At 41.7% G+C, this 21,237-nt stretch overlaps 2 protein-coding genes across 3 annotated transcripts; both read right to left on the bottom strand.

The window, feature by feature from the left end:
- Positions 1–9,744: 9,744 nt before the first annotated feature.
- myorg (myogenesis regulating glycosidase (putative)) lies at positions 9,745–15,800 on the bottom strand. 2 transcript variants are annotated; one of them, XM_037252118.1, is made up of 3 exons: positions 15,676–15,800; positions 13,124–13,479; positions 9,745–12,832 (listed from the first exon to the last, which is right to left on the bottom strand). In XM_037252118.1, exons 2-3 carry the CDS (start codon positions 13,384–13,386, stop codon positions 11,041–11,043), a joined length of 2,055 nt encoding a protein of 684 aa, XP_037108013.1. In that variant the 5' UTR covers positions 13,387–13,479; positions 15,676–15,800; the 3' UTR covers positions 9,745–11,040. The 2 variants fall into 2 exon arrangements, with proteins under 2 accessions (XP_037108013.1, XP_037108014.1); XM_037252119.1 differs by lacking the exon at positions 15,676–15,800 and adding an exon at positions 14,634–14,653.
- Positions 15,801–15,946: 146 nt separating this feature from the next.
- Positions 15,947–19,982, bottom strand: zgc:109965 (uncharacterized protein LOC619266 homolog). The gene is made up of 16 exons (XM_037252120.1): positions 19,866–19,982; positions 19,496–19,665; positions 19,229–19,419; positions 19,017–19,161; positions 18,855–18,952; positions 18,698–18,775; positions 18,484–18,587; positions 18,328–18,416; positions 18,102–18,241; positions 17,833–18,011; positions 17,304–17,391; positions 17,132–17,170; positions 16,749–16,921; positions 16,606–16,659; positions 16,450–16,528; positions 15,947–16,209 (listed from the first exon to the last, which is right to left on the bottom strand). Exons 2-16 carry the CDS (start codon positions 19,638–19,640, stop codon positions 16,153–16,155), a joined length of 1,659 nt encoding a protein of 552 aa, XP_037108015.1. The 5' UTR covers positions 19,641–19,665; positions 19,866–19,982; the 3' UTR covers positions 15,947–16,152.
- Positions 19,983–21,237: the final 1,255 nt, after the last annotated feature.

Raw genomic sequence — 21,237 nt, 5'->3', positions numbered from 1 at the left:
TGGAAGAAAATATAGTTTTTTAACTACATACTGTTATGGACCAGTTGGTTCTCCTAGGTGTTAGAGGCGAGCTTAGTTTCCCCTTCCGACCGCCTCCCGACGTGTCCTTTGCCCACATTGCCCCACAGTTAACCATTCGAAGGGCCTATCCTGTCCCCGCAGCACGCAACCTCGCCAGTCAGAAGTCATTACACCCACTATTAACTCCTGCTCAGCTTCATTAGGCATGCAAATTGAGGAGGGACAAAGACCTGAAAAACTTTACTCAGTCTGACGCACTCCCCTTCCCTCCCCCCCCTCACGCTCCCTTTGAGACAAAACTCCAATCTGTGCTCAATTATGCCTGAATTTGTATTGAGCTGGCTGATGTCGAAACTCTGGTAAACCACAGAATGAGTCGGACCTGGCAACATGACCTTAAAAACCAAAAAAGCATCTGGGTTGGTAATGACCACATTGGCAAACTAATGTCCAGTGACAACAACATGCACGCATATGCTCACAATGCAAGGTTTTACTGGGCATCCACTGGCTCATTAGTTGAGCTATCACAACATTTGTCACACAGTTTGCTCCAACACGAGCTTGGAAACCTTTTTTCAAAAGGTAAATCAGAAGTAACTTCATCACATATTCATAAAGAGCACTGGGGTAAGGCAAAGCGTTGTAATGAAATTTCATTGGGTCTTAATGTCAACTCACGCCGGTGTGAAAATGAACATTGAGGACTGTCATCATTTTAAATGGAAGATTTTTTTTTTTGTCTTTTAACACTGTGACCTCCATCTCTCTTTAGTAACCCTCTGCTTTTCCCTGCTGTCCAAAGCCACTAACATCACAAGTGCGGCCAGCATGGGTCAGAGCCAATCCTTTGCTCTGACGGAGCGCAAATGTATCACCGGCACCGGCACGCGTTGCTACCAAAGGATAACGTGGCGTGTCACACCGTGCCATTGTGCATCACGCAACAAGTTCAAACAGGTGGAAAATGTATTCACAGAAGAAGAATACAAAAAGCCGGTTTGGAACAAGGTACATTCTCAGTTCGCAATCTGGACACATCTAGATACAATTTTTCCATTATGCAAACACATACGCCTTGTGAATCTTATGTCAGGAGAAAAAATACAAAACGAAGACTGTCAGTGTCTTGGTGTATCTAATCTTGTCATGTTAATGTATTTCCAGCTGTTGCTCTACAGTCCACAGCGTATGAATTTTTAATGCGTTAAGATTGTCATAGAATCCACTCCATTTGATAGCAGAGCAGCAGTCAGCAAAGCCGTGGAGCCATTCAGTAGTAAACAGTGCCTTCCGCTGCTTTATACAAGAACTGCACTGCCATCACTGTCAAAGTCAGTGTTTCCAAACTTTTATTCAACCAAGAGTCATATTTTGCACCATACAAGCAAAAATTCCCCAAAAAGCAGACACGCAGGTTTTTGATGTCCCCTTTTACTAGCTAGCGGAAAAGTATTTGATAGTTACATTGTCGACATCCCGTAGATGATACGGACATAACCTCTCAAGGCAGGCAATCACTGGTCTAAGTAAATAGTCCAGTATTATGTATTATGATCTCAGTGTTAAAAACATTTTTTCAACACCATGAAAAAATATTCCTATTTAGATTAAGCGCATCTCAGCAAAAAACGTTGCCAGGGCTAAACGCTACCGTGACGCGAATGACCTGGAGGCCAAGGGCCAGTCGGAGGACAGGTGGCAAGCTAATCATGTGGAAAATGAGAGCTTGGAAGGCAAGTGTTGGGGTGGGCAAGGGGGCTCATGATTTTGCTCACAGGTCCTGCCTCAGCTGGGAACAAGAGCAGCATCGTGTTCCGCCATGTTGTGCCAGGAACCCCCTCTACCCCCACCCACCCAGAAATCCCAAGACTCTATTCTGTATTTTGTCACACCCGCTCGGGAAGACCGGCCAAGCTGAGTCTCCAACGGCCCCTTCACAATCTCGTTTAGCAGTTTCTCAAGACACTAATTCATGAAGTCATTATGATGATATAAAGAGGATAAATGATATTCTGACCTACCTGTCTGGTCAATGTAATCTAGTATTCCCCATTTGTCAATTATGTAAAGCGCTTGGAATTATACTGTACAAAGCCAACGCAGCAGCCTATAGAGGCGGCAGAGTGATCAGCGGCACTGAGGTTTAAACATCACATTGCAGCTAATTGCTTCTAAATTTACAGATTTGTCACTGTCACGTAAAGAGCAGATATGATCAAGTGATTTTTTTTTTTCTAACTACATGTAAAGTAGCCAGTGTGGCTACAGTAGTCACAATGACTGGCAGATGCTAGCAAATCTTAGAATATTTTGTTGAACTGCCCAAATTAAAACTTTAGCAAAGTTTGAAATTCAGAATGATTTAAAGTTCCAAAAAATGTTTTATATCATGTAAATCTCTGGCCACCTTGTCACAGTCTACAAGAAACAGATGACATTTGCCATATAAGTGCAATACATCACGCATGTTACAACATTGTGATTATTAGATTCCTCAAAAACAAATGTGATTCAGTTCAGAAGTAGCATCTGCACTTGGTATTAGATGCATCATTCACTCGGCGTAGTGACTGGGATGGCACGTTGATTTATAGTAGGAAGCTCCCACAGATCCAATTGAATCCACAGCTCTTTTCAGATTGAGCTTTTTTTTCCCCTACTGGCCTACCGATAACTTGTACTGTATGTGATCGAGCAACTCTTTTGTAACCATCTTCATCCAAAATCACATCTTGTACAAATTAGGGCTATAAACGCTTGAGCTGAGATTAACCCCTCATAAACCCCAGCAGAATGGAAAATAGATTGCGTCGTTGTTAGCTTATGTTGCTAGCTACCATCCCTTCAAATATATCGAATCTAAAGAGTCTGAGAAATCAGAATCCTGTTGTGAGCCATTGAACGAGTAGAATCTATTCCACAACTGAGGAGTAAGCACGTGCTGTTTCAAGACAAAACTGCGGATTTGATGAGCGGATAGTATCAGCTGAAAAACGATAATAGCTTAGTCGGTGAGAGAAAGATAGCTCCAACGACACCATTCCACTTTTTCAAGGAGCTACTGAAACGGGCAGTGTGATAAAAGACATTAATGCAGCAGCGATGGCTCATCAAAGTCAGGGACGAGTGGCTGACACTTGCCGCGGCGATATATTGTTTGCTAGGCTCACATTTTGCCACCCTCGCCAAAGTGCTACGTCAAGCAAACGCTGAGTACGCCGATACATGAAAGCGGCCGGTATTGACTGTCACACAACTATTGTTGGACAACTCCAGATAAAGTTTCCATTGTACAGAGTAGTTCGCTTTGAAGCGAGTCATACGTTCCACAGTCTTTAATCCGAAATACGTATCGTTTATTTAGTTGCTGCAGATCCCCCGACTGATCTTACATGAAACATTACAAGATCAAAAATAGAACAGACTTGAATTATTATTATCCTGTGATTTCTCTTACTATCTCAGATGTTAACTTCACAAAATGAATCACAAAAGTGGATGCAGGCTTTGATGGGAAGGTAACAGAGTCACCGTTTGGAAAAGCCCAAGCAAGTCTCCTGGGTTTGCCCTTCTTGAGAAAATTTAAAAAAAGCCTGCCGGGCAAGAAAAACAACTCAATACCGCAGGAGTATTGCTGTATGTTTGTTTGAATAGAACTCCAAAAGGACTTATTGATCAACATTTCAGCATGGAAAGAAAAAGGGCCTTCAATGACCTGAAATTGTTCCTCAATTTCAGCAAACTAAAAGTCCGCTCACACAAGCGTTTTATCATTTCGAGAGTGGAAGCGGTGAAACTGAATGTGCTCCATTTGTAAGCGGTTCTTCATTTGCACTGAAGGCCATGTTGACAACATTTTCATTAAACGGTGTATACAAGTTTAAATGGAGAAACATTAACTTCAAAAAATAGCCTTCGTTTGTGTCATAATCATGGCGCTAGGTCGACTGGTATCATTTGCATGATCAATATGAGTCATTTTGGTCAAACGGATGTGCTAGGTGGCATCACTGGCTCCATCTCATCTGCTGGGCCGGTGACAAGAATTGTAATTTAAAGTGCCCCTGACTAGAGAAAGCGGAACAAAATTAAATCCGTATAACACCAGGGTTCTTTTTTTAGTGCCGGGCCCAAATTAGAAATTTAGTCTCTCATCCTGGGATACTGACTCATTAATATTTATTGGTACTTTTACTTTGTGGGAACACACTAAAAGCGAAGCCGTGACCCAATTTTAGGATGTGACAGTTTAAGAATACATATGCACATTCTCGGATCAGAGAGAAACACTATGTACAAATTTAAATGTAAAAATAATGAAGTAGCCGACTAATATCTCTCTGGGGGATGTGACGAGAGGCGCAGATGAGCGCTTATGAGCATCAGAAGTGATGCTCGGGGACAGCAATGTGTTATCAAGATAGCAGAAGGGCAATCAGCATGGCTGTCCAGCCCGTCCATATGTTCCTAAGGTGATGTTCCATGATTGCTATTCAGCGCAGGTGGGCAAAAATGAAAGCGAGTGAGACATTCGGAAGGATTTTGGGTGTAGTTAGATTTCAGGCCATTTTCAATGACTATAGTGTAAGCCGTTCGTCATCTGTCAAGAAACGATCAGCAGGCAAGACAAGGAGAGTGAAAAACAGAGGCAGAAAAAGAAAAGCCATTTTGTCTCTGTCGCCCGATTAATTTGAAGAGAACTAGGAAACGCCAGCAGGATTAAACGTGTTACTCCCACATCCAAACCCGCCTTTTGCTTTCTCTCTCCAAATTCAAATTAAAGGATGGGGTGGAGCGGGGTGGTGATGATGGTGGAAGAAGAGAAGAAAGGTGTTAATTGCTTGCCAATCAATAATTCTATAATTACTTTGTGACAAATGACTGGCTTGTGGTGCTAGGGTAGGTTCAGAGGAGGGAGAAAAGGGGTGACGATGTTAAAAGGGAATGGCCATGATCAGGAACAGAAATATTTGCTTTTGTGCCTGCAGGGCCCGGTTGCCCCGGGGATTTGTGACAGGGAGTTTACGTCAGGTTTAAACATGAAGCGGGGGCTACTTCGCTGAATGGGGTGAGGGGGTGGGGGGGGGCAAGCGCACATAGAAAGAGTCACGTGCACATAATGTCACTCGTAATGCACACTTTGCCGGTATTTGTTCTCACTTTGAGTGACTTATAGGATTCCTTCTGGTAGACCGTGTGCAGAGCGAAGGCGTTTTTGAGCTCAGTTGGCAGATCATCCTTTTTTGCACCATTAAATTGTCAGACCATTTCAAAGGAAAATAAGGCAGTAAAAAAAAAAAAGGGGCACCTGAAGCCGGTGTGCGATTTTGGCCGTACGAACGCGGGGCGAGTGCCGCCTGTCACAGTTGACTATCTTCCAATCACAGTTTCATTATGCCAGTCGAGCATGAAGTGATGGTGTCTCCTTTGGCCGTAGGGGGAGCTTTAGGGCTGACAGCAGGTGGGCTGTCTAGAGATCTATCCGGGTCAGGGCACTGTGACACTCGGCGCCCCCTAGCTGCTATGGCAGGGCGGGGAAGGGTCAGAGAGGCCAACGTGAGATTGATGGACCGCCTTCACTCTTGTCAAATCACCTGTCAGCAAAGCCCTGGCACTGAATCCATTTTGTTCTAAGCCACCATTAACCTTGGACCACTTGGATTCATTTCCTTCCTCTACGGACGGGGCCCTTGTTACTTTGGTCGACTACAGCTGCCAAGCTAGTTACTCGCCTCAACTTTTGTCGTGTTTGTTGAACTTCCATCAACACGGCTGGGCTGACATTTAGGCACACGATGGAGAAACGATTGTTTTAACTTTGTTGAGCCATCCTGAGGAAAATGACAGAATGAATGAATAAATCGAGAGCTTGGCAAACATTATGCAAATTAAGCTGTTTTCATTTCTGTTTCACGGTTGGACAGCTCACTGTTGAACTTCAGCCTATTTGAAGTTGGGTTAGATGTCATTAGTTGTTCTGTAAGTGCAGAAACAACTCTCAATATTAATAAATGCACTCTCTAAAGACCAATTGCTGCTCATTAAGTGCAGTAGTAGATTAAGTGAATTTTCTTAAATTGTTAAATTGTGCTATTTAAAACACGAATTGTTATTTTTTAATTAAATCAACGATCAACAAATTTGACAATTGTCGAACAAAATCGCTTTGATTCTTCAAAATCATTTAATGACTTATGTTGAAGCGTTCAGAAATGACCTTTGACAAGAGCTACGGGAAGTCATACGAGAGCTCTTCCTTGTATTTGGCTCTGAAAATGATCGATCACCTCGAGAGTTACAAGCGACTTGAGGTTGTTCTCTTAACTGCCCCACAAATTCCACTTTGGCTGAGCAGCTAACATCCATTTTCTTGCATCAATCAATATATGTAGTGAGTCCTTCCTTTTTATAGAAAGCATGTTAAAAAAAAAAAAGTCAAATAGTGCTCCAGTAGCTACCGCTTTGGGACCCATAAAAGTCCATTCTTGATCCTGTAATGAATGTGACCCGCCTCAAGGCTGCAAAAACCAAACGACAACAACACAGTCTCACTTTAGAATTTTAGCTTAACTATGGTTTCGTTATTTATCACAAATGATGTGGGATTTCAAACCATGGTGTATGTTTGAAACATGAAAGGTGGTTATGAGCAGATGTTTGATCATTTCACAAGCCTATAAAAGGGCGATTGGTCTGCCACTGGCTGCTGTAATACTGATTGATGTTGGGCAGGTGGGGGCCACTGCGCTGCCCTCAGACAGACTCTGTTTATTTATACAGTCTGCCGTCTGCCCACCTTACCACCGCGGGGCGACATTTACTGAATTTACAGTCGGCCGGCGAGGTGGAAAAAAGAAAATGCTAATAATGCGGCACACCTCTGAGGAGAAGCAAAAGCCTTATTTCAATCCGAACTTTCCACGGTCATATCGGGATTTATCGGGCTGAATCTTCTTGGCAATATTGCTCTCTATAGTCGCCATCTATTACTTGCTACTCTGTCTCCCGGGGTGTGCGCAAATTGGATGCAACAATAAGATGGCGTAATGATTGTCTTTGCATATTTGGGCCTGATTTTCAATCATGTATTTCGGATATTATTGTACTGGATACTGTGCCGCTTAAATTGCACTCCCCCGCAAGAATGGAATGAACATGCAAAACGTACTGTAAAAAGAGCAGGTACATGTTGATGAACTTGATGGAAATTTTTCATAGGAAGTTAAGTGAATAGTTGGAACGAACTGAATATTGGGGGGGGGGGGGGGGGGGGTACTGCAACATATACAGTGGTCTTCATATTTAGTGTCTCATTATCTCGCATTTGTTTTTTAGTCGTAGTCCCATATCACCAATCCATCACAGGCCCGAATGAAAACTTTTCTTTCACCTGAGGAGAAACCACACAAGCAAAGTCCACATTATAAATCCAAATGCCAGTGTTGATATTCGAACACAAAACCTTCCTGCAGCGTGACTGTACCACCCTGTCTACTTGATCCAGCTGTTCATTTTGAACACAAGTGGAATACAATTTCAAATGTTCCAGTGCACAAAGAAAAGAATAACCGAGCCGCCAGTGAGAGGTTGCTGAATAGCGAAGGCCATGAAGTTCTGTTCCAATTTCTGAAGCTTTGAAGCGGTCAATTGTTGGATGGGAGCTGCCTCGCAGAGCATGCAGTCTGTTCCACTGGGCACACAGTAGCTTAGGGATCAGCCCGTGTCCCTGACAGGAATGTGTCACTGAGAGTTGGCCTGTCCACTGAACAGAGCGGCGAGCCTCAGATCACTGGCATTGGCCCGCCTACGGGCTATTCTTTATGGCCGTGTCGCTGAGTGGCTGGCTGGCTGGCTCTCTGCTGCGCGGCCCCCCCGGATGGATGTTGGGACAGCGCAGGCCACGGGGCTGAAAATCCTATCAAGGACCAGTTCCAGGCCCTTGCACTGAAAAGATGAAGCGCACCGTCATGCCAGGGGACACAGGCCAAACCTTTCTGCACCTCCATCACCAAGCCCAACCCCAATCCCCCTTTCTCTCTCGACTCCCTCCTCTTTCTTTGCTTCTACGGGAAAAGACAGCAAGCTCAACCAGCCGGAATATGGAGTGTGGCCTTTGGGGTCTTGTGGTCCTCGCTTGTTAAATAAAGGAGTCGACTGGCTGATTGATTGACCCTCGCCGGTGCCTGCACCTCACATGTTCCCCCTGTGCTAGATGCATTTTTATTCGGCCTTTGTTGACCAGACCTGCGTTAGTTTCTCTTAAATGCGGTGTTTGATGGATGACACCAATTTTCCGTCGAAACCCGGATGAACAACCCGTGCACCCCGGCCCTTCCCTTGGTTTCTCCTCAGGTAACCTCCGTGAAGGAACAAGAGTTTGCAAAACATGGTGTCAATCGAAATGCCACCGTGGAATGTTTCCTTGGTGTCTTGACTTTTTGGTCTTGACCCCACGAAAACATTTGGGTCACATCGGCAAAAAATGTCCTGCTGTGATGCTACAGTGTCAAGAACAATTTCAAATTGCTCATCTTTTGTCAACATCAATTCGTTGCCATTTGCTGATACGTGAAAGAAAGAGGATAGTTGAAGGTACTTCAGAGACACTGGCTCAAGTGCTGCACTCGCTCGCAGATGGACACACAGGTGGGGAGACAAGTGGGGGGAGGGCCCTGCCAGTTTTGTTTGTTCATGCATTACTTGTGTGTAGTGCAATGTGTGTGTGTTTGTGTGTCTTCTCATAACATCTGGACCATCCAGACATGTCAGAGTGAGAAGTCCTCAATGAAGCTGCACTGCACCCTCCTGGATATTTGCAGCATAACATGGCACCGACAAAACTGTTTCTCCATTTGAGAAAGTTTGGATACGACTTCATACTTCTTTTTTAGATCTACACACAAATACATGGATGAGAGGACTGAAGATTGAAATTGTGTTTTCTTTCTTTCCGTACCAAATTGTCCTACAATAGCTCAGGAATAAATTATCTCTGCAGCCTCAGATACAAACAAGATGATTGCAGAAAGCAAACTGACAAATATTATTGATCACTGCTAGACAAGGACAGCGAATCGATGGGTTGTGAATCTTCCCCACACTGGGCTTCACGGCAAGATCAATTTGAAGAAAGACGAGGCATCGGCAACTCGAGTAAAATAGTTTTGAAGCATATCTCCACGTTGTGAAGCGGAATACATTTGGAAAACAAATAAAAAAGACTGAAGGTGGCAGAAAGAAATGCAATGCGTGTCTGAGCATTTGAAAACAAAAGTGCCGCTTCTGTAATTTTTTAATCTCACTATCTAGCTGTACATTTTTAGTCTCTGGCCTCACACAGTGAAGCCTCAGATGATTTATTGATCTGAACAGTCTCCTGTGAACCTGTGAAATTGTTTCATCGTATCGCCATTATCGTCCCATGATGAGTCAGGCATCAGAAACTTTGAAAAGTCCCGCAAGGGCAAATCTTTCAAAAGTATATTGAAAGGCACATTATTTTTCATACATTGCCGACCTATAAACGCTCCAGTGTTTTTATTGGTTCATTTGTTGTATCGCCTTTTGACTGACTTGAAATTTGGTTATTTTATCTTTTTTTATGCAAATCTAAAATTTTATTCTCTTATCTTATTATTAAAACTGCTAACCATGGAAGTAAATGCATTGATGCAATCGCACTTCAAGAAAATATATATAATAAAAGTTTCCAAGATAGACTACAGTTAAAAAGTTTTATTGCATTCAAACAAAAGAAAAAACAATGGCAATATTCTCACTATCAGTGACCCAAACTCCTCACACACGCCAACACGGTCAAAAAGCAATAAGGAACATTCACTTCATGATAGTTCTTGTCATAAGGCAAGAGTGTCCGTGACAGAAATAGTAACTGAGTGAGAACTGCTAAATATAGGTAGCGCTGTTAGCATGCAACTATGTCAGAGGTACACACAGATCCCACTGAGGTTAATGTTTACGCAAAGTCCACAGTACGCACGAGTCGAAGGCAGATGGCGTTAACAAATAATAATAACAATAATGCAATATGCATTTGTGGAGGTAGCCTGGTCCAACTGTATTTAGAAACATTTCAATGGAAGCAAAATAGATCACAACAAAACATCATTGCATGCAGTACTTGATCAACATAATAAATATTCATAAATTCTGTAACATGATATAAGTTTTAAAAGGATGAAGTTTTTGACTTTGCATGTCTTAAGAAAATTGGGAGACATTTCTGTGGCATTTAAGGCTGTTCTGTCTGTTTTGCATCACTAAGTAAAATATCACAATGAAATGTGAGCAATACAAGTCCTGAAAAACAGTACAAATTAGTATAAGCCACTTCAAGATATCACAGCTTTCATGAATTAATACACAAATAATAAGCTTATTTTCTCATGATAGAAAGGTAAGTGTTACTATTGTTTCTTAACAAATGAAGCATAATCTTGGTAAGGGGAGAAATATTTTTGTAAGATAATTAAACACCATAAAATAAACTATAAAGATCCACAGTACATTCACTCAGAGAAATGAAATCCTTCTCTATTAGCTCATCATGATTTAGATTTTTTTTTTTTTTTTAAAAACTCTCAGTCGCCTTAAACTGAGCCTCAGCGAGAAGTAACCTGAGAAAGTGTATCACATGCTTTTTAGCCAACTGTTTTGTTGCTGACAATGCAAACTCCTGTGTGGGGATTAAATCATTTTGAGCGCAGTTGCATATCTGCTAGTCGACTAAGAAAATTCCTCATATGCTTTGATTCACAGTAAATTCCTTTTGAAGGCATTTATTGACTATACATAACATTTTCATGATGTCTTTCACTCAAAAGTGCAGAGGGAAAAAAATGAAACATCCTTTAAAGATTTATGGCTCTTGGGTAAGATTTTTAGGCTCACTGAGTGTTTGAATTTGAATTGAGACCTGTTTGAGCAGTCCTGATGATCAAATATGTATTAGGATTTTCGAAGGGAGCTCTTGAACTTGGCATACCCTCGCTCGTTCTACACCCAAAGAAAGTAAGCAATTTCATCCAGATCGACAGGATAATCTGTGAGGTGCAGAGGCTCTTTAATATCAAACCTCTCCCCTTTATAGCTTTTCCAGCGACCAGCTGGGAGGTAAATATCCCGTTCTTGCTTTCCAGGCTCTAAAACAGGAGCTACCATGAGATCGTCTCCAATAAGAAACTGGGAGTCTATTTTATAGGCGGTCTCATCACCTGTGGCGATCCACCACAAGGGTCGTATAATTGGGTCACCGGTGTCCAGAACCTCACCAGCCAGTTCCAAGACCCGCGGGGCTACGATACTCTGATGGAGAGCCGTGTATTTGCGAGCAATTTCAACAACCTCGTTGTCGTACGCCCAAGGTGGGATGGAAAACTGCATGGAGGGCATGAAAGCTGACAGCTCCAGCCAGCGGATATAAAGTTCCCGGTCGGGTAATGCCCGATTTCCATCGGTGCGGTTGAGGTAGGCGTTTCCTCCTATCATGTCAGGTAGGATGAATTGATAACCCAGAATGCTGATGGTGAGCACTGTGGGGATGAGAGATTTGAGGCCCAATTCGTAGCCCCAAACAGAGTCCCGATCAATGGGCCGGAAGAAGCACGATATGTTCTGAGATTGGTAGCCGCTACGTAGCTCGGCTCGGTCGTTATAGGGAATGGCCATTTCTGTGTAGCGTCGTGTGAAAAAACTTGGATCCCGAATGGGAGTTCTGGTGCTAAATTTCCACGGCAAGTAGTTGGTCTCACCGGCGTCAAACTTGAAAGAAGACACTCCGTACCTGGAGCGAAGGGAACGCAGCTGCGAGGCAAACCAATCGCGAGCTTCTGGGTTGGTGAAGTCCACGATTCCACCGATGCCGTTCCACCAGCGGACCAAAGCTGGCAGCTGGCCTGTGGGCTCCCGTACAAACAGACCCCTTTCCACACAAGTGTGGAAGTTGTCGGAGTTGTAGTTCACAAAAGGGTGAATCCAGAGCGACACGAGAAATCCATCTGATTTGAGTTTTTGAAACATCAACGAGGTATTGGGGAACTTCATTGGGTCAAACTCAAACTCTCCGTAGCGGCGTGTGTAGCGATCGTCCAGCTCCAGGTGGCTGCAGTTAAAATGATATTTCCGGATGTTGGCCGCGTACGTCAGAAGTTTTTCTTGATTAATGTCTGTCTTATGAAGCGCCCATGTGGACCAGACAGGGTGTTGAAACATGGCTTGGGCAGGAACTTTGTTTGGTTTGTTGAAGTATCGACGAACCATGTACTTGTGGATGGATGTGACATCCAAGCCGACGCAAACTCTGTAGCTAAGTTCGGCACATGGCACCTCCCCCGGATTTGGCTTGAAGGGACTATCGTTGTACCTCGCTTGGAAATACATGGTCTTCTCCGTGTCGTTCCAGCCCAAGTGGAACGGTACGGAATTATTAATTTTGATAGCTGTAGCATTCGACGAAAGCCAATAGCTTTCCAAGATCCCTCCAAACTCGTTGCGATTGGAGTAGATGTCACTCGTAACAAAAGGTTTGGGGGACTGTTGGCCGGAGACGGAAATAGGCCAGTGCTGAATAGCAGACACCGCACCGCCATACCAGTGGGCAAACTTGTACGTCATTGCGTGTGCCACCGAAATGTCGGGAACCAGCTCCTCCCAACGCACACGGTAGCACTGTACCGTGTCCTTGGGTCGCACTGTCTCAATGAAGAAGTTGAGGCTTCTATCAGTTGTGCGTCCACAGCTAAGAAGCTCGCCTTCTTTGGTGCAAGAGTCTAAATCCAATGTCCCTGACCTGCCAACATGTAAACACATTTGAGGTTTATACAGGGTAGCCTGTTCTGGAGTTCATCAATGACGCGTTTACCTCTCGACAAAGACACAATCCCAACGGGCAATGAAATTGATTGACAATCCTTGATCAAGATTAACTGTGTCTTGGCACAGTTGATATAAAAAGTACACATATGTAAAAACACTTTTTTTCATCAATCGTTTCTGAAGTTTGGATATTCATGCATCAACAGAAATGTCACTTTTAACCAAAACAGTGGCATGCATTCAAAGTTAATCAGAAGCTACTCACCTAAAATCCATTCTGAAAACAATTGCTCCTGCCTGGTTACGGATAATGTAACCATCTTTATTCAGATCCAGCAATTGAGTCTTGAGCAGCTCAGCTTTTCGGAGTGAAGCGATGTAATACGACCATGCAGTCACTGCTGCGATCACTAGAATCAAGCCAAGAACTCCTGCTCCGACTAAGGGTCTAGTGTCCTTGCTGTGTTTTTGCTTGGGGATAACATCTGTTATGGTGCCGCCCGCTCCCCCGGGTACAACCTGGTACATGACTCGTGCTGTTTGCTGGACAAATCTTTGGCTTGACACTCAATAGATCATGGAATTGTTCTCAAGGGAATCCTTTTTGTTGCTCTCTCCGATCTGTCATAAGAGAGAGATTTGATGTCAGGGCTACATTATTTTGACAGAGGGTTGATTTCTGATAACAATGTATTACTTTTATACACATCATCACCTTGTTTTGTGAATGCTTTAAGTTATGCCTCTTACTTCCGTCCATTATTTTGACATGCATCTGCTGCCACAAAATGGACCCGATTAGCATCATTTTAATTTCAACGTGTTGCGAAAATTCACACCTTGTGTGCTATTGTTTTTCTCATTCGAAAAATTCAGCTTTCAATTCAGTCCCTATTTGTTTTATGTTGTTAAAAACATTCATCTTATTAAATCAACCTTGGGATTAACGCATGCATATTTCTTTATTCTCCAGAAATTAAAATGTTTAGTTATTCAACATGGTTCTTTAAAGATTAATGGTGCACATTTATTTTTGCAATCTGTTTCTTCATATAGTGTCTGTACTACATTTATCAGCACAAAGCCTGTTACAACCAATCAAGTGATTCCAAAGCACATAGAAGATGTAAACTTAAAAGGAAGGTTGGAGATTTAAACAAATCTACTCCCAATTACACAAAAGAGGAAAAGTTAGACTTTCCCTGCTGAATTTTAATCATACAAGTTGAACTGAAGTAGAGGCAGTAAGGGGGGTTTTTTGGCCGTTTCAGCCGAAGGAGGCAGAGGAAAGCACGCCAAACCTTCTGCTTCATCAAGCAAAACAAAGCCAAGCTGGAAGTAAACTGACTGCTTTTGGCCAATTTAAAAGACGGAAGAAAAAGAAAAACACAAACCAAAAGAAACACAGAGACGAATCTGCACTTTGCATGCATATTTTCTAACACTGATACAGAGAGTATTAACTGTGGATTAGAATGCACATCAGATAAAAGGTAATCCAGTGCTCTCTAATTCCCTTTACTAGTAATTACCAATTGAATTGACTGATTCTGTGTTCAACCACCCTTCGTATGGATTTTCCCCAAGCGACACAAGTGATAAGATAAAGCCATCATTAATTAACTAGCGGCGAAAACTGGCTGCGGTACCAAGGCAGGAAGATAGACAAACTGAAAAAAAAGGAAAAATACAGGAGACAAAAGGTGCCTTTGGCTATTTATTGTAGGTCTCAGTGCCTAACTACGATTAATGCTTACATCACATTTCCAACCTACATCTGATAAAAGTGTTTATATGTACTGAACCTGCACAACCTGCATGTGAACCTGCACGAAAAGCAAAAGAAAATTCAATTGATTTAAAGATAATCAATTATTAAAATAATCATTAGTGAGCAGCTCTAAAAATTTCAAAATGTGCAGCTAATCCACGTGATCGCTCTCCGAATGGATAATCGGTATTTGAATTGACAGCATAAAATTCAGATTGAAACAGCCCTATTTAAATTGTATTTGTTGCATTTTAGTAATTATTTTTTTTATCAGTTTCAAGTTATTTCTGTAACTATTGAGTAAACTATTCTTTCTGTAAAAGAACCATACAAACAATTTTGTCCACGTGTTATTTTGTCACTTTGACTTGTTGCACAATTGCTGAGTTGTGACTTCAGGGTTTCATCGACTATCCACCATATTATTTTCTCGTCGTTATCTTCATCATTGTCCACCCAGCAAAAAATAAATAAAAAATCATTGATTTGTGAAGCCGCTGAAACAAACGTGCATAACCACGTTTTTGCTTTTATTTTGCATGGACAAAACTCGAATTATTTATGTTGCTGCTAAAATGTTTTTTTTTTTTCAAAGCCATTGCGCCATTGTTAATCGCTCGGTTAGTCATTGACATTGACAAGGGACTTTTGTCCTCTTCTTTGTAAGTGGCGTGGTGTGGGAGAGATCATCATCTACGTTCCCATCGATTTTGACAGTGACAAACACAAACATGCTGATGCAGTCACAACGCAAGCTTGACAGAAATAACTGGATTTGCACAATAACGTTTACGTCATCGTGATAATTAAAACTTTTTTTTGAAATGAAAACATCACACCGATATTGAACAACAATTTGTATAAAACACGTGCGACTTCCCACACAAACATTTTTTGAGTGAGAGAAATTGAGGGCAACGTGCCAAACTTAACGGAGAAGAAATCATTAAAACTCATGCAAGAAATCCCCGACTCGTGCAAGAAATCACTGATAATCGCAGCATATTCACATGTTTTAAATAGTCAGAACTGAAAGTTTTTCCTACCGAACCATGCAGAGACAAACGGGGATCGACTTGTTGTGCCACACACACACAACTCGAAGTCAGCAGAGAGGGAAAAAAATGTTTCAAGACATGTTGCGAATCCGCCTCGTCTGCACGCATTGAACCATGGGAGATGTAGTCTGCCATATTTCTTCCATAAATAATAACAATAAATTCTTTAAGATAACTATTTATTTAATGACAGCAATACTTGTCATATTTAACTAATGTTCAATATCGTCCCATTTATTTTAGTAAGAAGAATCCAATGTGAAGCTGCAGACTTTTTTATTTGCACTTATACATATCCATGCCCAAACTCTCAGAATCTTCCCTCAAATTGTGGTCATTTTTATAAGCTTCATTGATTCAAACAGCAAATCTAAAGCAGTTAAAATGATAGACCAAAAAAGATTTCACATAAATAATGATCAAACATTTCAGTAAAATCCAAACCAATTCTCAAATGGCTCTTTTTTAGTGGTGCTTGTGTTTTACTGCTGCCTTTAATTTTGTGTAGGCAGAGTCAAAGTTCTGCAAGAGAAAAGAGAAAGAAAAATACAATACAAACATATTTTTCATTAACCATATCAGCATAAAACAATGAGCTGCATAAAAGAGAAATATTTAACTACTGTAGATATTTGTAAAATCAGAACCCTTAGTTCAATCCGTGTATCAAATCATATTAGATTGCGCGTGATACCCAATGAGTGGTTAGTAGCTGAAATAATGTGCTTACAAATACATCATATCATGAAGGTGTGACCATACCTGTATTGCATAGTAAACAATGCCCAAATATGCCATGATGCAGCCACCCAAGAACAGATCAAAAGCAGCAGGTTTCACCCTGTAACACACAAGTAACAGTTTTGTTTTTAGCTTGCCTCTTTGTATTAAAGACAAATAAATAAAAAACATATGCACCTGTACATCACTATGGGCTGGCTCATTTGATCAAAAAATGTTATATCAGGGTCCCTGCACGGAAAGAAATGACACTTTGTGAGTCAAATGCAAACCTGGGTGCAGGTGAGCACCCCAAATATCTTTTTTTACACGAATGTTACCTCTTGTCCTGTCTGAAAGTGTGCCTGTGGACTTGCTGTAAGTATTGTTTGAATTCATGCTCCAGCGAGTTGATGAGCAGGATGTGAGCAGGCTCTTTATCCATCAGCTGCGTGGCACGGGGGACTGAAGTCAGGAAGGACATCAGACTGGATATTCGACTGTCGTAGAAGTCCTGCAATAACAAAAGTCAAATATTGTATTAAATACTGTTCAACAACTATTCAAATGTTCCAGACATCCAAAACAAAGATGTAACGTTGCCTTACGAACACTAGAGGGCACAAACTCATGCGTATTTTTATGAACGCTAGAGGGCAGCAATTTATTCATATATTTATGAACACTAGAGGGCAGCAATTCATATTGTCAATGAAACGCTTACCAACCGGCCTTTGAAGAGCTGAACATCTTGTAGGGAATTCTTAAATAAGACCAGAATAACACGTTAATACTGTATATGTAGTGGACTATAATATTGAAGTGGATACCAATAATATTTAATAAATACTAAAAAAAGGGATCCACACTTTTGTCCAACACATATTTTCCCTCACCTTGTCGGATAAATGGTACAAGTACCGTGCCAGCGCTTCTGCTATGATGATACCATTGCGCTTCATTTTCTGAAGGTCCACTTGTGAACTGTTAGAACACATTTTTAAAATTAAGAATACAAGACACTCAACTAGGTGAGTTATACCGGCCGGCACAACCTGAACTGGCCACCACCCGATTGCAGGGCACATAATAACCCAAGCACTTACATTCACACTAATGAACAGAATAGAATGTTCAATTAACTTAGGGAGATAACAAAAATGGTCTCATAAAAAAAAAAAAAAAACTTCAGTGAATTTCATCATAGTGAATCTGAAAATACAGCACAATACATTATTAACATGTAGCCTAAAGTGCTGAATTTTAATTATTAAATGAAATGATTTTTTATTCTTATTCTCCAGCTGCTATGCCTTTCCCGACGGACACAAAATTGACTCCTGTCACCCAGTTCTTGATGATGCACTATCTCGCCACACACATTATAGCCGCTCCAAATGATCATAAAAGAAAATGAGAACCTACACAGTGTCAAGTAAGGAGCCCCGTAGCTCAGATTTGGGGTCTTCCAGGTGAGACAGAGTGAATCCTGGTATCCTGCGGAGGCTATAGCGCTCATGCTCCCAGGCCACCGTTGACTCGACAAGGTTGATCTTTTTATGGACCAGTTCTGTTTTCACCCACGGGAATCTGGACGAAACCACCTGAGTGAAAGGAACACTTTACTTTATCCAAAGATACATTTAAAAAGAATACTACAATTGATGGTAAACATGTATTATGATTTTATTTACCTGCTCCAAATGTTGAATGAATGCATACATGGGAGAGTCCGATTTAGGTGGACGAGACACGTGCATGTACAGTTCATCCCCGTTGGCCAGTGTATCCAAACACAGCACAAATGCCACATTGTCATGAAGGAGGCTAGATTCTGGTAGAAACGTGGATTTTAATTCAAACTCATGATAGGCTGTGTTCTATCAAAGCAATAAGGAGTCAAAGTTCACCACAACTCACCAGCATGGTCCAGGTTCTCTTCGATCCACTTCTTGGTGCCTAGGAAATTGTGTTTTCCTCCTCCGGTGAGAGAGAATAATAAATGATATCTAAATGACAAAGCAAGGAATTAGATTTAAATGTTGCATTCTTAAGGACAACTTTTGAACTCCTTACCGTGGTCTTGTGCTCGAGCTACTATAAAGTACTTGGAAGAGGCGTGCCAATTCCAACAAGATGATGACACCGCTTCCATTTGAGTCGGCTCCATATGACAACCACTGTGTAATACAAACACATAAAATGGCTTTGCATTGCCGATGTCCATTCTGCTCAGTTTCAGCGCTGGATTGTTTTGTAAATATTTAAATTTTTACTGTAAATAACTCACTGGTGCCAGTCCGTATGAATCATAGTGTGCGGTGATCACAATGGTAGGTATGTCATCACCGGCTCCAGGAAGCACTCCCTCAAAGACACAAGTAGAGTTTTATATTTTATATTTACAATAAACAGGATAAAAAGTTTTTAATAAAATCTGCACCTACTTCCAGTGCAACCAGTGTTGTGTCTGTAATGGCCTTGATAGGGACGTTGTTGGTCACTAAGATCTGAAAGGCTGTTGCTGTTACCATACTTCGAAAGACTGTCACAGATTGAAACGGGTTAAAACTGGGTTTATTGTCAGTGCGTTATGTTTTGTCCATCACCTCGAACGAATATGGATGAAGTCCGTGCAGATGCGGCCTTCTTCACCTCTTCGTACATGTGGAGCAGCTGCTCATCCTCGGGGGCCACATACACCGGCATGAGAGTCTCCTTCATCAAGGCGAGTCTCTCGCTCATCATGAAGGACTGGAAGGCAGTTCACAGAATAAATCTTACGATTTTTGTGAGTAGTCTAACGAGGTAAAACATCTACCTGGATTACTTCGGGTGAAATATTTGACATATTTGTAGGTAGAAGGATCAGGATGGCGGCAGCATTTTGTCTCTGAGCCTCAGTGTATGTTTTGGAGGTGAAGTCCACTACCCTCATGATGACACAGCGCCGCGTCAGCACCGGCTCATCGGCGGCCCGGGCCTCTGCCACCACGATGGCGCCTCGGCAACCTAAACATGCAGGAAAACCAATAAATGTTCAAATATCTTTCCAGCGTTAATAGTCACGTGGCACGGTGATCTTTACCGTGATTCTGTTTTGCCAGGTTGTATTGTTGCATCCTGTAAGCGGTGAACTCATAGGAGGATGCAGCAAAAAGAGCGGAGCCATGTACACAGTTGACACAGAGCAGCAGCACTATGACAGCAAAGTGCAAGTCCAGCAGGAGCATGATCCTACCCGGTGCTCTTTGTGGTCTACAAAAGATTGCAGGCCAGGCTACGCATGCTGAAACGCCATTTGTAGAAATATACTAAAAATACATTTTCATAACCTGTCAGGATTACAGAACATGACGAAATGCTGGATAAATATTCATATATACGTATATTTGGGTCATAGCGACACATTGGTCACCTTCAAAGATACAAAATAAAACTATCAAGAAGTTGCTCACCTTTCTCGTGATAATGTTCAGTGCTGTCCTGCTCAGTACAAACTATCTCCTCCAGGCTCCAGGAGTCGAGGTAAGCCACAATTTGCCATCTGCTCCAAAGGGATCAGCTCCAGGATAATCACACCGCCCCCCCACCACCACCACCAACATGGACACGTGTTGCAGTATTCTGCTACTCATCCATCTAGCCCATTTCACCATGAGATGGCCAATCACAATCAAATTGTTGATGGATGCAGAAAAGTTCAATATCAGTTCCAGAATGGGCTTATTCACGAATGTGTATTTATATTGTTATCCTTCACAGAGATCAGAATGGTAATACTTTATTGTAGTTGGTATGTTGTACTCCTCTGCAGCAGACTCAGTGAGATTATTATTTTTTTTATCATTTTGGAGGAACAGATGTATAAAGTGCAACGAACAAAAAGGTATTTGGTGGCATTTTCATATATTTTTATCATAACAATAACAACCAACAAAACAATCTGTGTTTCAGATACCTGTTATTTATTTTTTGGGGGGGGACATTTTGCACTTAACACAGAACTCGAACATTGTTTAATCTAAACGGAACCATTTTACAGTCATCATATTAAGCGTCCGACAAATAAAACAAAACTTGAATGAAAATATTACAACATAGGTAGCTAAAAAATCATTTCAAATGTACAACTGCAAATAAATAAGTGTTATAAATGCATCGTTATGGACAAAACATGGTATCAAATGAGTTATAAATAGTGTTACTGTACTTATAAGAGGACTGACACACATCTTTTACACAGTCTAATTGTTCGCTGTAGACAAAACTAACAAACCAGATGAAGTCAATGCCAGCCATTCCAATATTGGCACCTCACGAGTGTGATTTTAGTCCAACGGCGATGACACATTCTATAATGGACTTACGGTATCGTGTAATGAATATTGGATTTGCTTTTGCCTGTACACGCATTGCACTAAGTGCAATTTGTCGCTTTCAGAAGACTGCAATAAATGTCTAAACAGGTTTCCTAAAAAATATTGTTTGGCATGAAGGTAAAACGGATTACCTTCACTTATACGAGTTGTCGTACGAGTTAAATGGTCAAGAGTTGGTGCGCAGGAAGTGGAATAAAATTGACATTGTTTTGGGGAAACTTGGAAGCCTTGGTCGTTCGGGTCATTTTTATCAGAAGAGTTTCACACAATACTGCTAGCACAAACCAGGAAACTGCTTCAACTGAGTGTAAGTGGTAAATATAACGCGGGCGTGTGGAAAAAGGCCACTGGCAGTGACATCACAAAACTGTGGCAGGTGTTATGGAGGTTTGGCCAGAATATAGTGTACCAGTTAGATATGTACAAAATAACAACAAAATCAGACTTG

Source organism: Syngnathus acus, chromosome 5 (assembly GCF_901709675.1).
Source record: "Syngnathus acus chromosome 5, fSynAcu1.2, whole genome shotgun sequence".
Lineage (NCBI taxonomy): Eukaryota > Metazoa > Chordata > Actinopteri > Syngnathiformes > Syngnathidae > Syngnathus > Syngnathus acus.
This window is presented reverse-complemented; position numbering and strand designations above follow the sequence as displayed.

What these genes read in the sequence shown, in the direction of transcription:
- myorg (XM_037252118.1), bottom strand. Translation starts at nt 13,386, where the DNA reads ATGTACCAGGTTGTACCCGGGGGAGCGGGCGGCACCATAACAGATGTT. An exon ending in GTTTTCAGAATGGATTTTAG is followed by an intron (nt 12,833 to 13,123) that starts GTGAGTAGCTTC and finishes ACATGTTGGCAG; the next exon opens with GTCAGGGACATTGGATTTAG.
- zgc:109965 (XM_037252120.1), bottom strand. Translation starts at nt 19,640, where the DNA reads ATGCTCCTGCTGGACTTGCACTTTGCTGTCATAGTGCTGCTGCTCTGT. An exon ending in TTCATCCATATTCGTTCGAG is followed by an intron (nt 18,953 to 19,016) that starts GTGATGGACAAA and finishes AATCTGTGACAG; the next exon opens with TCTTTCGAAGTATGGTAACA. An exon ending in AGCTCTTCAAAGGCCGGTTG is followed by an intron (nt 16,922 to 17,131) that starts GTAAGCGTTTCA and finishes TTGTTATTGCAG; the next exon opens with GACTTCTACGACAGTCGAAT.